We start from the raw sequence: 17308 nt of genomic DNA on the forward strand, positions 1-17308 counted from the left end.
GATCAAATTAAAAGGATATCAACCAACATCTTGAGATATCTACCAACATTCCAAGATATCAGTCAATAACTGGAGATATCAGCTGACACCTTGAGATATCAGCCAACACCTTGAGATATCAGCCGACACCTTGTGATATCAGCCGACACCTTGAGATATCAGTCGACACCTTGAGATATCAGCCGACACCTTGATATATCAGTCGACACCTTGAGATATCAGCCGACACCTTGATATATCAGCTGACACCTTGAGATATCAGTTGACATCTTGAGATATCAACCAACACCTTGATATATCAGGTCACATCTGCAGATACCAGCCAACACCTGTAGATATCACTTCCTGTCCACGGATATCCTCCACTATGGGTTATAATCTTTCCAATTGGACCAGTTATTGGTGAGCTAGTCAACATGTTGAGTCTACTTCAATATTTTTCACTGTCATCTGCAATATAGATGGGGAGTGAAACCAGACAGGTATCCTTATTATATAAAGCTAGATGTAAGTCCATGCTGAGATCAGAGACAGAGTGGTACAGGGCTCGTATTAACTTCTTCATCTCAGGAAGAACATTAATTCAACTTCCACTTTTACTAATTATGTGTTAAACCTCAACAAACTCTTTTAACACTATATCCCATGTGTTTACCTGTTTGTGCCTCTGTGAATGTCAGGTGATTTCTATATGTTATGGGACCATCATTCTAATGGCATCACTTAGCACATACAATACAGGGCTCTCACACCCCATTTCGGGACTGGGGCCCCGGGCCCTTAGAATTGGGAAAAATAGCGGTGTTTTCCTTTCATTGGGAAAACTTGGGGTCTAAATTGGGAAAAAAAAGATACTTTTTTGCATTGGGAATATTCGGCCCCAAATCTGGCAGATCAAGAGCCCTGCAATATCTACAGTATACATTTCTTCATTGTAAATTACACTGATATTTCTACTTTAATTTTGATAACAGAATATCAAATTCATTTAAATATTAAATATTGAGGAGGCAAGCACAGACAACAAGAAGAAGAAGTCTATCTGCCATGCTTTCTTTCGTAAAATGTAAATTAAGTTAAAAAAAAACTTTTCTGTGAAAAAAAAAAAAAAAAATCCCAATAAAGTGTTTACCTTGATTTTCTGGATTTCACTTCAAATGTCTCAATCTCTGGAAGGAAATAATACACATTACAATACAACCAAAGTCAATCCTAGGTCATAGGTCTAAGGTCAAGGTCATTGTGTTACATGTAGTAACCATTTTCTGTCTTATTTCTTGTAATCAGTCCAGGAGCCATATCTTTGAGGTACAGGAGTGTCTTAAATAAGTTCAAACATGATGGTTATTATCCGTAGTTACAATGCTTTCATTTAATGTTTAATGCTGGATTTTTGACTTACCAGGAGAAGTCTTTTAAAAGTTTCAACAAATTGCATCATGTGACCTTAAATATGGGTCATGGTCATCTCTTTTCACAAACTTTGTCGGGCTTGTTCCGAGAAACTTTTCCACAAAATACCATGCTTCTGCACCCTTTTGTTAGTCAGATGAAGTTGTTTAAAGACTTCAAAAAATTTGATCCCTGTGGCATTGAATACTGGTCAAAATTTTTTTATTGCCTTTTGCAAACATTGTCCCGTTTCCTCTTATGTACATATCAGTCAATTATCAGCCATTTTTGGTTGGTCAGAAGAAGTTGTTTGAGAGTTTTAACACCTTTCACACCTGTAATCTTGAATAAGGGTTAACATTATTTCCTTTTGTCTTCATCCTAGCAAACCATCAGCCAATACCGTGACATTTGGTGTCTACACTATTGAGAAGAAATTTTTTTAAATGGAAAAAATGACCCTTTGGGCCAGGTGAGCTAAAATATCTAACAATGTACTTCATGCTAAAAGTAATATTACACCACCAGATGTTTTCGGAGCCCCCTTGTCTACAGACTGATACTGTTTAAAATGTGACCAGCCCACTCATGAGTGAATTTTGAATAACTTTAAAATGGTGCCAATTTGCTGTCAATATCGTCACATCATGTCATATCATGTCAGTTGTTATGCCTCGAAATTTGTTATCAAAGAATCCTTCATGTATTATCAAATTCATACATTTATGTGTTATTTTTGGTTTTTGAAACACATCTAAGGAATTAATTATAAGATATGATAGGAATATTTTGTAGTTATACCAAAATTAAACTAAAACAAATTCTCCTATCAAAGCTTAATTAAATCAAATTTTATAAAATCAAAATGTTTCATATCTACCACAAATCTTTACTCCTGTTTCACGACACGGCCTTTAAATTCATCCATGGAGTTGGAGGCACCAAAGTACAGACACAAAATGGACAACACTTTTGTTGGAATGATTCTGAAAAAACAATATGAAAGACAGAAGGTCAGTTATACTGCTACAGATATATACTCTCGTCTATTGTTGATTTTCATCAGCCTCTTCTCAATCACGTATATGGAGGATAAGGCAGGCACATAAGTTTTCCGACAGATTTCACAAGTAAATGTTTTGGACAGATCATGGTACCAAAATAACTATCAATCTGCCATCCCATACACACTATTCTTACTAAGATTGAATCATTTCCAATACCTATTTAACAAATGATGTTAATATAATTTTCCTATACAAACTGGCAAATTTACCTTCTCTCCAGGGGAAAGTGTGGGACTGCAGGATTATGTAGTTCACAGTTCTATCATTTCTGGGTATTGAGAAGAAAAGTTTTGAAATTTTGGCCAATTGCACCCTTTTTGCTCCACCTATCAGCCCCCAGGGATCAGTAAGGATTAGTATGTGCATACTATCATACTGCCATCCCACACCTATCAGCCCCCAGGGGACAGTAAGGATTAGTATGTGCATACTATCATACTGCCATCCCACACCTATCAGCCCCCAGGGGTCAGTAAGGATTAGTATGTGCATACTATCATACTGCCATCCCACACCTATCAGCCCCCAGGGGTCAGTAAGGATTAGTATGTGCATACTATCATACTGCCATCCCACACCTATCAGCCCCCAGGGGTCAGTAAGGATTAGTATGTGCATACTATCATACTGCCATCCCACACCTATCAGCCCCCAGGGGTCAGTAAGGATTAGTATGTGCATACTATCATACTGCCATCCCACACCTATCAGCCCCCAGGGGTCAGTAAGGATTAGTATGTGCATACTATCATACTGCCATCCCACACCTATCAGCCCCCAGGGGTCAGTAAGGATTAGTATGTGCATACTATCATACTGCCATCCCACACCTATCAGCCCCCAGGGGTCAGTAAGGATTAGTATGTGCATACTATCATACTGCCATCCCACACCAATAATTCTGACCAAGACAGTATAACTTTCATTCTACTACAATTAAACAATTCATACTCCCATGTTTGATTTCCATATGTTTACAAGGGCCATCAGAGTCCCAATTGGGACAAATATGAAAAATAACAAAGGGCAATAACTCCTAAATGATGAAAGAAAGTGATGGTTCTTAAGCACTGCATTTCTCCTTGCTGTGATCTATCTACCTATGAAGCTTAATTGATACCTCTTGTAGTTTTTGTGTTATGCTCCGTACAATTTTATGATGGACAGACAGGTGGACCGCATCCATCAAACCCTGGGGTTAAACTTGCCCGATATGTCTGTACCAGTAAACTGCTATCCCATGGTTAACATTGAAAAGATGTCATATATAGACTTTATCACAATTGAACCTGTGACCTTGAAAGTAAGTTGAGATCATTTATCTAAGCATGCTATTTGTGAAATATCATGACCCTGGGCCTCTTGATCATTGAAAAGAAGTTGTTAAAGATTTTAAAACATTTGATCCTTGTGATCTTGAAAATGGGTCAAGGTTATACATCTGAACACTTTTTATAAGCCTTTATCCCATCATACTACAGACTCAATATCAGCACCCTAGGCCTCTTGGTTAATGAGAAGTCAAAAATGTGAAATTGTTTACAATGCAAAGCCACATACAAAAGGCGATCTTAATCTTGAGATCAAGTGACCTAAAAAAAAGTAGTTCCCTACCCTTTCAGACCCATAAAGAAGTACAAGGAACGAGGGAGTATGATGACTTTCTGGTTACAAAGAACAGCATCTATAATCCTGTTGGCTGCGAAGTCTGGCTCAAGAATCGGCAGTAACCATGGCACCCTAGTAAAAAAAAAAAGAGATAGCTTGTCAACACACATCTCTAATCATGTACAGAATACCAAAGCAACCCACTTTCCATCTTTACTGATAATAATTAAGTTTTGATAAACACAACGAAAAACTTAAATGATGCCACACCTGCCTTAAGCACCAATGATATACACCAAATTCTTGTCGCGCGCTTACATCCGGGCCAACAAGAGTGATTAGTATAAGTTGACATGTTTTGCAATTGTTGTAAAATAAATAAAGTTTATATTTATAAATTCTTGTCTATAAAGGCCTCTTGTTTTGGTTCTCAGTGTTGTACATTTCATTGAACCTCTTTATAAAAGCCACCTGTTCTTACAGGAGACTTATCTGTCGTCCCTTGAGTGACTTTATAAACAGATGTGGCTCTGTAAGGTTTATTAAAGACAATTTTCAATAGATTACTGTATTTATCATGCCAGGATGACCTCTAACTAAAAGTAGAAGGATGGGCTTATTACAGGACACAGATACAACATGTGTTGGTATTTCTCCTGAATCTATAATAGACAACGATGGGCTTATTACAGGACACAGATACAACATGTGTTGGTATTTCTCCTGAATCTACAATAGACAACGATGGGCTTATTACAGGACACAGATACAACATGTGTTGGTATTTCTCCTGAAATTCTATTAGACAATGGTGGGCTTGTAACAGGACACAGATACAACATGTGTTGGTATTTCTCCTGAAATTCTGTTAGACAATGGTGGGCTTATAACAGGACACAGATACAACATGTGTTGTTATTTCTCCTGAATCTGTTATAGCCAATGGTGGGCTTATTACAGGACACAGATACAACATGTGTGGGTATTTCTCCTGAATCTGTAATAAGACAATGGTGGGCTTATTACAGGACACTGATAACATGTGTGAGAGGGGACAAAACTCTGACAGATCATAATTTGGCCTGCTTCAGTAATCCAGCTGCTTCATTATATGGTCAATTTTGTTTGAAAACAGAGCTAGCTGGATTAGTGAGGCTTCTGTACAGGATAAATTTTGTTTGTAGATGAGGGTGGGCTTATTGCAAGGCATGGGATAACTGACAGACAAATACAGTAAAACTGTTTCTATGAATTACTGTTATAAGGTACAAAATATTTTGGTGGATGAAGAAGAAAAGTATTGTTTACAAAATATTGTTTAATGCTATCAGGTACAGCATGAAATAAAAGTGAAAGATTGAAAAAGTGTGAATAGGTTTTCAGTACCTTGTTTTACAGCCTTCGAACATGCCAGTGGAGATATAGAAAGGACAGACAGCTGTTGTATGTACACCATCTTTTCCAAGCATTTCCAATTCAAACCTGAGTGACTCATCAAATCCAACAGCTCCAAACTTACTGGCACAATAATCACAAAGTCCATTCACTCCGAGCAGTCCCGCGGAACTGGCAATGTTCACGATGTGACCATGGTTACGCTCCATCATCCCAGGTAGAAACGCCTTACACATCTAGTGGCAAATTTCGTTTTTCAGTAAACAATGCATGTATGAAAAGTCAACAAATTTTCTGTTTTTTTTTTTTTTTTATTTATTTCTAAATTTCCAGAAAGTTTTGCAATACTGTAAACTGACATTTACATCAATATTTACTGGAATATCAATATATTGGTTGATACATTGACTATTGCAGCAATCAAGGTCATTGTCCAAGGACACACATATTCTGACTGAGGGGGAGGGGTATTTACAATGAAATAGTATTAATTTGTAACTCTACCAACAGATATAGCAGATATTGGCGGGCTTATACTGAGATATGGGTTTATTGTCAGATACATACATGGTATTACCTAAATATAATCTTGTTCAGTGGACAGTTACATCTCAAGCTTAAGAGTTTGGCTGGTCAGCACATAGCTAAGGGTTAAGATATTTCAATGAAACAGTCTCATGTCTGGTGATCTTTCTCACATACTTAAATCAAAGTTTTACATGGCATTATTTTGTGAGCAACAAGTTCTTCCTTTATAACTTGAGGTCCAAGAAAATGTCAAATAGAACCAAAAGACCCATAGGGCCTGTATTGCTCACTTGGCTTTGCTTGGCTGAAATTGCTTCACCAAAACTAAAGGAAAAGGACTTCTAGATATCAAACTACACAACACACAACATATCTGTTTTATCATAGGGCCTCCAACCTCTGCCCCTTGGGAGTCAGCCAAAAGATTTTAAAGAATTTGTTCTATTTCCCCCGTGATGGTTCCTGCCCTTCCCACCCCATGGGTTAGAGACCCACCATTTATACAAAATCAAGCATTCCTAAAGGAGGAGTAGAATTGTAAAGATTGAAATATGATCTATTTTCCATATTGGGCCCTGCCCCACAGTGCCAAAACCCACACTTTACACAAAATTTTATTCTGATTCAGAGAACCATTTTTTTGTATTGTGAAAATAATTTTCCTTTAACGAGCAATGCTTCAGATCAAATTTGGACAAAACCAAACAATCCCTATAGAAAGTAAAGGATGTAAGAAAGAGTTGTCCCATCAATAACCACGGGATCACCTTGTCAGGTATGTTAGATGAAGTTATCCCATCCCAAATCACAGGATCATCCTGTCAGGTATGTAAGATAGGGTAATCCCATCCCACATCACAGGATCACCCTGTCAGGTATGTAAGAAAGAGTTATCCCATCCCACACCACAGAATCACCCTGTCAGGTATGTAAGATAGAGTTATCCCATCTCTAACCACAGGATCACCCTGTCAGGTATGTAAGATAGAGTTATCCCATCCCTAACCACAGGATCACCCTGTAAGGTATGTAAGATAGGGTAATCCCATCCCAAATCACAGGATTACCCTGTCAGGTATGTGAAAAAACCCTTTGTATACAATAGAAATGATTAAGCTATAATCCCTAACCACAGAAATCACCCTAATGTGTAAGGTATATGTTGTCCGGTGCTTGGAGGAATTTTTTACCAGTGACAATCCCAGCATTGTTTACTAGGATATCCACATCACCTGTCAGGTATGTGAAAAAACCAACTGTTAATATCAAAATACTTAAAACTCCTTAAGTCAGGTTTATACAATAGAAATGATTACAGCTACAAATATATATTTTGCTTACCCAGAAATAGATTTTGCTATCTAATGTGTTACTTACAATGTTTTTTGCTATCATGTTGTCAGGTTTGCTACAATGATATAGAATTTTTTACCAGTGACAATCCCAGCATTGTTTACTAGGATATCCACATCACCGGTGTCTTGTTTCACCTGTAATAGTGACCAACTGTTAATATCAAAATACTTAAAACTCCTTAAGTCAGGTTTATAAGCAGTATACAGATTTAACTATCCCCTAACACAGGTTTACTAACAAATATATAGATTTTGCTGTCTCCAATGTCAGGTTTACTTACAATGATATAGATTTTGCTATCTCCAATGTCAGGTTTACTTACAATGATATAGATTTTGCTGTTTCCCATGTCAGGTTTACTTACAATGATATAAATTTTGCTGTCTCCAATGTCAGGTTTACTTACAATGATATAGATTTTGCTGTCTCCAATGTCAGGTTTACTTACAATGATATAGATTTTGCTGTCTCCAATGTCAGGTTTACTTACAATGATATAGATTTTGCTGTTTCCCATGTCAGGTTTACTTACAATGATATAGATTTTGCTATCTCCAATGTCAGGTTTACTTACAATGATATAGATTTTGCTGTCTCCCATGTCAGGTTTACTTACAATGATATAGATTTTGCTGTTTCCCATGTCAGGTTTACTTACAATGATATAGATTTTGCTGTCTCCAATGTCAGGTTTACTTACAATGATATAGATTTTGCTATCTCCAATGTCAGGTTTACTTACAATGATATAGATTTTGCTATCTCCAATGTCAGGTTTACTTACAATGATATAGATTTTGCTGTCTCCAATGTCAGGTTTACTTACAATGATATAGATTTTGCTGTCTCCAATGTCAGGTTTACTTACAATGATATAGATTTTGCTGTCTCCAATGTCAGGTTTACTTACAATGATTAAACAGTGATATTACTTGTTCAGAGACATACTACAGCTATACTGTATACCAGAAAAGCTTAACTGTCACACTTATCCTTTTGTGAACAGGCCAAAAGTATCAAGTGGGAATATATTGGCCATTATGTACACGTACTTTTGTGTGAAGTGGGAAATCACCACTATAAAGTGATACTTTCACAGGACGGGAGAACATACTAGGTTAAACGTGATGTAAGTGGGGCACTGGGTCCTTTAAATTTTAGCAAGAATGTTACTGATATGTTGAGGTATTACTGCCCGTCAGGAATATGGTAATCTGTTCCCATCTGATCTACATACGACAGGATGTATTGTTGCTGTAATGTAACATTATACTATTTTATGAAACAAATAGTGTTCCAACTTATATTGAGCACTTTTTCTGTAGGTGGAAACCATATGTACAGTATCTGCGGAAAACTCAAATGATCAGGCAGCGTGACCGCATACCTTTTCATGTATGTCCAAAAACTCCAAGCCTGGATGCTTAGGTGAAAAGTTTACCCTCAATATATTTTACAGGTGGAATCACTGTTACCTTGATTACAGGTAAGAACATGATGCAAGGTCAACAACAACAAATCAATTTTCTGAATAAGACTACAACTTTATAATGACGTCGGTACACTTGTGACAGAAAAACGTTTGTGTCTCCTGATTGCCCGCGGACATTCTACTTTACCTGACTAGCTACTCTGTAGATGTCGTCCCTCTTACTTAGGTCCACAGTGTAGGTTCTAGCCGATGCTCCCACACTTTTACACTGACGAGCTGTTTCTTCATTTCCTTTTGAATCAATATCCCATAATATCAAACGACATCCTAATTCAGCAAATCGTACTGCCATCAATCTGCCAATTCCACTTCCTGTAAAGAGAATGTACCTCATAATAAAAAACACTTAAAAAATGACACATAGGAATAATTGGAATCAATAATAAATTATGTAAAGATAATATTTCACAGGTGTTAAAGGTAACAACAAAATACCTGACACAGGTGTTAAAGGTAACAACAAAATACCTGACACAGGTGTTAAAGGTACCTGACACAGGTGTTAAAGGTAACAACAAAATACCTGACACAGGTGTTACAGGTAACAACAAAATACCTGACACAGGTGTTACAGGTAACAACAAAATACCTGACACAGGTGTTAAAGGTAACAACAAAATACCTGACACAGGTGTTAAAGGTAACAACAAAATACCTGACACAGGTGTTACAGGTAACAACAAAATACCTGACACAGGTGTTAAAGGTAACAACAAAATACCTGACACAGGTGTTAAAGGTAACAACAAAATACCTGACACAGGTGTTAAAGGTAACAACAAAATACCTGACACAGGTGTTAAAGGTAACAACAAAATACCTGACACAGGTGTTACAGGTAACAACACAATACTTGACACTGGTGTTACAGGTAACAACACAATACCTGACACAGGTATTACAGGTAACAACAAAATACCTGACACAGGTATTACAGGTTACAACACAATACCCGACACAGGTGTTACAGGTAACAACACAATACATGACACAGGTGTTACAGGTAACAACACAATACTTGCCACAGGTGTAACAGATAACAACAATACTTGCCACAGGTGTTACAGGTAACAACACAATCCTGCCACAGGTGTTACAGGTAACAACACAATACCTGACACAGGTGTAACAGGTTACAACACAATACCTGACACAGGTGTTACAGGTAACAACGCAATACCTGACACAGGTGTTACAGGTAACAACACAATACCTGACACAGGTGTTACAGGTAACAACACAATACATGACACAGGTGTTACCGGTAACAACACAATACCTGACACAGGATTTATAGGTAACAACACAATACCTGACACAGTTGTTACTGGTAACAACACAATACCTGACACAGGTGTTACAGGTAACAACACAATACCTGACACAAGTGTTACAGGTAACAACAAAATACCTGACACATGTGTTACAGGTAACAACACAATACCTGACACAGGTGTTACAGGTAGCAACACAATACCTGACACAGGTGTTACAGGTAACAACACAATACCTGACACAAGTGTTAGAGGTAACAACACAATACCTGACACATGTGTTACAGGTAACAAAATAACACATGACACAGATGTTACAGGTAACAACAAAATACCTGACACAGGTATTACAGATTACAACATAAAACCTGACACAGGTGTTACAGGTAACAACACAATACCTGACACAGGCGTTACAGGTAACAACATAATACCTGACACATGTGTTACAGGTAACAACACAATACCTGACATAGGTGTTACAGGTAACAACAAAATACCTGACAGGTGTTAAAGGTAACTACATAATACCTGACACAGGCGTTACAGGTAACAACACAATACATGACACAGATGTTACAGGTAACAACAAAATACCTGACACAGGTATTACAGGTTACAACACAAAACCTGACACAGGTGTTACAGGTAACAACACAATACTTGACACTGGTGTTACAGGCAACAACACAATACCTGACACATGTGTTACAGGTAACAACACAATACCTGACACAGGTGTTACAGGTAACAACAAAATACCTGACACATGTGTTACAGGTAACAACACAATACCTGACACAGGTGTTACAGGTAGCAACACAATACCTGACACAGGTGTTACAGGTAACAACACAATACCTAACACAAGTGTTACAGGTAACAACACAATACCTGACACATGTGTTACAGGTAAAAAATACCTGACACAGGTGTTACAGGTAAAAACAAAATACCTGACATATGTGTTACAGGTTACAACACAATACCTGACACTGGTGTTACAGGTAACAACACAATACCTGACACAGGTGTTACAGGTAGCAACAAAATACCTGACACAGGTGTTACAGGTAACAACACAATACCTGACACAGGTGTTACAGGTAACAATACAATACCTGACACAGGTGTTACAGGTAACTACATAATACCTGACACAGGTGTTACAGGTAACAACACAATACCTGACACAGGTGTTACAGGTAACAACAAAATACCTGACACAGGTGTTACAGGTAACAACACAATACCTGACACAGGTGTTACAGGTAGCAACACAATACCTGACACAGGTGTTACAGGTAACAACACAATACTTGACACATGTGTTACAGGTAACAAAATAACACATGACACAGATGTTACAGGTAACAACAAAATACCTGACACAGGTATTACAGGTTACAACACAAAACCTGACACAGGTGTTACAGGTAACAACACAATACTTGACACTGGTGTTACAGGCAACAACACAATACCTGACACATGTGTTACAGGTAACAACACAATACCTGACACAGGTGTTACAGGTAACAACACAATACCTGACACAGGTGTTAAGGGAACAACACAATACATGACACAGGTGTTACAGGTAACAACACAATACTTGACACTGGTGTTACAGGTAACAACACAATACCTGACACAGGTGTTAAGGGAACAACAAAATACATGATACAGGTGTTACAGGTAACAACACAATACCTGACACAGGTGTTACAGGTAACAACACAATACCTGACACAGGTGTTAAGGGAACAACAAAATACATGATACAGGTGTTACAGGTAACAACACAATACCTGACACAGGTGTTACAGGTAACAACACAATACCTGACACAGTTGTTACAGGTAACAACACAATATCTGACACAGGTGTTACTGGTAACAACACAATAATACCTGGCACTGGTGTTACAGGTAGCAACACAATACATGACACAGGTGTTACAGGTAAAAACACAACATGTGTTAAAGGTTACAACAGAATATATATGATATATATATATCTGATATGGGTGTCACTCAGTGGACTAGATTGTCACATTTTAGGTTTTATGCATATTTTTGTGAATCGTTTTCTCCCCTGACAAATAGATAAGTATACCTTGAAAACACTTGTTTCCTATTGAGGTGTGTGTGTGTGTGTGTGTGTGTGGGTGGGTGTTTAGTAGAGTAGAGGGCGGTGATATATATTACTGTATGATTATAGTATAGTGTAATGCATATTGGTGTACATACCAGCTCCAGTTACCAACACCGTCTCCCCGGAAATATTCTTCGCTTGCAGACTGGTGGGTACGAACGTTAACACAATCGCCTTCAGCCAGTAGAATATAAGTGATAGTAACATGACAATTGTCTCCTTAATGAGATCCATGTAGTCCGCCATGTTTGTAGCTTTAACTCGCCCAGATCACACACCGGACTTCGGACCGTCCGAGGAACAGCTAGGCCTAGCTATATAGCTCTAGTACGACTCGGCCAATTAACAACCCTTCTCATAGCGTTATCAAGTAGGGAGGGGAAACTCGTTTTGATATCATATCATACAGTGTAAACAGCGTAAGTATCCACGAGTTATGTTTTATATTGTTTATAACATTTGTCAATTATTTACATCTTTTGATATTGTAACTAGCCTAATGAGGTCAGTGTGAGGGATCTAGTCCACATGCGGGTCATCCGGCCAAGGTAATGTAAACATTGTCTAAGGGATGTAACTCCTACACTATTTAGGTAGCATACCATCATTTTTTGACATTTACATTGCTATCACGACGGAACAAAATTTAAGAATATTGTTTTTATTTCGGATGAACTGAAATTAATCCATTAAACACAAAGTATTTTACTGTTACTGTCGTTAATAACTTCAGTGTTTCAAATAGACGAGGCTGGGGATTTAACGCGGGACTGGTCGCCGACGTTAGCTCCAAATTCGGATATCATTCTTACACTTGAAACAAGTACCAGTTTGTAAGAGGATTAGAAAATGCACGATCAGACCGGGGTTCGAACCGGGACTCTAGCAGATGCTCTACAAATTCTACATGTACATCATTACTCCTCTTATTTTGTATCGCAAAGAAAAAAAAGTGCCCTATAAAGATTTAGATTTGTTTGACTCTTACACATATACACGCATATTGTTGACACCCTTGTATGTAGCCCCACGCTCTTGAGTATTTGAATGTTATCGATGAACCCACTATACCAGTACTGAACAAATCTCGTTTTCATACGTGCATGCTTTAGAGTGTACCCTGAGTGTTTTGCTATATTTAGCTATAAGATACGTCATATTACACAATAAAGGACCTAGAAAATGCGAATGTCGTAGTTAGTTGCGTTTCCGAAATATTGTGATTGATCTGACATGCACGCCTTCGACACAACGGTGATCATCTCAATATGGGTTACTCAAATATTTTGACGTCACAAGTTCAACGCTGTCGAAACAGCCCAGCCCTATATAGAAATGTGCGAATATGAATATAGAAATGACTTTTTTTAAAAACAATTTAAATTATGATTTTCTTCCCTTTAGAGTAAACAAACGATGTACTGTATACGATTGTCTTTTCAGATCTCGTGAATCTGGTGACAGTAAACAATACCATTTCTTATTATCCAATTAATTTCTAGATGACCAATCATTAACACAAACCGAAACCCGATTAAAAATTCAGTCAAAGTAACGAAAGCGCACTCGCCACCCCTTAGTTATTTACATATGAAGATAACACACAAATACACAACATTGGTCTTGACCAAATTCCTGCAAAATTTTTGAAGGATTCTGCACCTATAACCATGATTCCTATTACTTTTCTCATCAATTTGTCCATTTCTGAAGGGACTTTTCCAGACGATCTTAAGTTAGCAAAAGTCATTCCTCTGTTTAAAAAGAAAGCTCGTCTACAGGCGGAAAATTACCGACCTGTCAGTATTCTTAGTATGGTTTCTAAAATTCTGGAAAAAGCTGTATACAACCAACAAGAAAATGTTCTGGTTTCAAAAAAATTATTGTATGAATTCCAATCAGGTTTTAGAAAATCACACTCTACTGATTCTTGTTTAATTCATCTGGCTGATTATATAAAATCTCAAACAGCGAAAGAGTTGTATACAGGTATGGTATTGTTAGATCTCCAAAAGGCTTTTGATACAGTGAACCACTCAGTTCTGTGTGAAAAGTTGAATCCTACAGTTGGTGTCAGTCTTATCTACAAAATAGATCACATTTAGTTCATGTGAATGGGGTAGACTCCTGATTGCAAAATATCCAATGTGGGGTCCCCCAAGGCAGTATTTTAGGCCCACTTTTGTTTCTAGTTTACGTAAACGATATGAAAATTAGTACTGACAACTCATTTCTTTCTTTCTTTCTTTAGTAGCCCCGAGCCTTACGACTCATAGGCACAAACGTAGAACATATAAATAAACATATATAACATATAATATATCCATGTAGCATACACTCATACGCACGACCACATCCACCCTCACCTCTCACACACACACATCATCACACACCCTCACCCACACCCTCACCTCTCACACACACACACACCATCACACACCCTCACCCACACCCTCACCTCCAGCGTCCTCTATATGGTCGTTAATCCCTAAGAACAATAATCACACACACCCTCACATGTTCACATACATGTAAGCACACCTGCTTAAGTGAAAACACTCCAGTACTCACTCGCTTACGTGCGAATCCGCACGTACCCCTTATCTTTCAGAATTATAAACTAAGTCAATCAACGGAGTAAACAATGCTGTGTATGAAAAACTGAACTCCTTACAAATCAAATCTAGTAATGGTTTTGCTTATAATATGCTTATAATACTTCAGATCGCCGTTTAAATGCATAAAGAATAAATTTTCCGAGGTTATTTAATTCCTTTACATTGTTTATACTTAAAAGCTGAATTAATTTGAACACACTAGGTCTGCGAAAATAATGATTTCAAATATTTAGATCGGAGATCTACATAAAAGGGACATTTCAAAATAAAATGGAATTCGTCTTCAATATCTCTATTATTACATAATGTACAGATCCTATTTTATCTGGCTACGTTCCTATATCTACAACTTTCAATATTGAGCTGATGTGATGATAACCTTGTTTTTGATATACATTTCTTGAATCGATAGTCGATAGGTTTCCTTAAATGAAACTGCAGCCCAAAATTGTCTATCAAATGCTGATATCCCTTTGGAGAATTTCGAATATTGCTCAACAATTCTTGAATGTTAATTTCTTGAAACTTACACTCAATTAACTTGTATACTAGTTTTCTGTGAAGACTGCTGTTCCATAAGTACCCGAATCCTAATTTATCTAGTTCTAACTTAATATTTACAATCCACTCATCATTATCTAATAATCTTTGTTCATAGCATGCTTTAAACACACAATTATCTGTATCTTTGATTTTAGTCCAGTATTTCATTATTTTCAATTTTCTGACAATATACATTGGTAATCTTCCTAATTCAAAATAAACTAAATCATGATATGTACTTTTCGCAACACCTAAAATCTTTTTACAAAAATGTGAATGTACTTTTTCAACATCAGTAGTTTTATGGAATCCCCTCACTTCACTTGCATATGTTAATACACTACTTACATAAGTATCAAAAACTGAGCATAACGTTTCAACATTAAAGTTATGATTTTTCATTTTGTTTATCAGTCTAAAATACGATTTTCTCCCCTTTTCTGCGGCATGTTGCTGCGTATTGTTAAATTTACCATCAAAATTGAAAAGCATACCCAGATGATTAAATTTGTTCACAACTTCAATTTCAACATCGTTGTAATACCATTTTTCATCATCTTTAACTCATGTAAACTCCTTCTATATGCAGATGACAGTACAATCATTTTCTCTCATAAAAATTTAACTATTGTTTCCTCTAAATTATCTGCTGTTTTGTAATCATGCCACAATTGGCTGGTTGACAACAAACTATCTCTTCATCTTGGCAAGACTGAAAGTATACTCTTTGGCCCCAAAAGAAAATTAGGTAAATTGGAAGATGGAGATTTCAAAATATCTTGTTTTGGACACGAAATTGGCTCACAATCTTCTGTAAAATACCTCGCGGTAGTATCGATAAATTCCTCTCTGGGGAAGAAATTGTCTCCAATATTGTATCTAAAGTCAATCAAAGTTTAAAATTTCTGTATCGCAATAGCGGCTGTCTCTCTCAAAAACTCGTAAAACTTTATGCTCTGCTTTAATTCAATGCCATTTTGACTATGCCTGTTCATCTTGGTATGAAGGATTGTCCAAAAAACTGAAGGGAAAACTTCAAACTATACAAAACAAAATGGTACATTTCATTCTTAATCTTGACTCTAACGCTACTGTTTCCTTCAAACAGCTTGAAAAACTTGACCTGCTTAATGTGAGACAAAGAGTGACTAAACTTCGTTTGAACCACTGTTTTGATATTTTCGATGAAAATTGTCCAAAATATATGAGTGAATTTTTTTACTAAAAACACGAAACATTTCGGTACCAGGTCAAGTAACATGAATTTTTCAGTAAATGTTAAATGTTAAAAACATGGAAACCTCTACTTTTTATTATTCGGCCGCCAAAGACTGGAATTGTCTCCCAGGTAACGCCAAAGAGACAAAATCCAAACAGCAGTTCAAAGTCAGTTATTTGATGAATAAAGCAAAAGCTGAAGACAATTCCGATTTTGTCTACTTTTAAATTCTCAATATATCTCCTTGTAATGCTCTAGTCTTGGCCAGTTCCAGAAGGTGGTAGGTCTTTTTGTTTTTGTTTTTCTTTTATTTGCTTAATCTCATTTTTTTCAGAATAAATAAGTGGTTTTTTTTATTTACCATTGACTGAATTAATAGTAACTAAATATTATTCTAGTCATGTTCTCTAATTTTAATTAACTAAGCTATTAAATTTAATTCATTAAATAATGAAATCATATAGATTTTGCTGTAAATTTAATGTGATGATTTGATACGGGTTTTTGAAAGATTTAGCTTTAATTGTTTAATTGTCTCAATTCTTTTTTAGTCTTTCATTGAATTTATTTTTGATTAATTAAAAAATATACCGGCATTTTAAAAAGGACCCCATTGGAATTAAGTCAGTAATTGACTTTATGGGCTATCCTAGATGGAT

At 36.7% G+C, this 17308-nt stretch overlaps 1 protein-coding gene across 1 annotated transcript; it reads right to left on the reverse strand.

Moving 5' to 3' along the window:
- Positions 1–207: 207 nt before the first annotated feature.
- On the reverse strand, positions 208–12545 carry LOC132546340 (epidermal retinol dehydrogenase 2-like). The gene is given in 9 exon segments (XM_060210055.1): positions 208–450; positions 1133–1169; positions 2273–2378; positions 4074–4199; positions 5454–5698; positions 7332–7394; positions 7397–7480; positions 8966–9150; positions 12365–12545. Coding segments are annotated over 7 exon segments (951 nt in total). The 5' UTR covers positions 12516–12545; the 3' UTR covers positions 208–450; positions 1133–1169; positions 2273–2281.
- Between the last annotated feature and the right edge of the window lie 4763 nt (positions 12546–17308).

Source organism: Ylistrum balloti, unplaced genomic scaffold (genome assembly GCF_031769215.1).
Source record: "Ylistrum balloti isolate Yb309-2 unplaced genomic scaffold, AGI_CSIRO_Ybal_v1 Utg369604, whole genome shotgun sequence".
Taxonomy (NCBI): domain Eukaryota; kingdom Metazoa; phylum Mollusca; class Bivalvia; order Pectinida; family Pectinidae; genus Ylistrum; species Ylistrum balloti.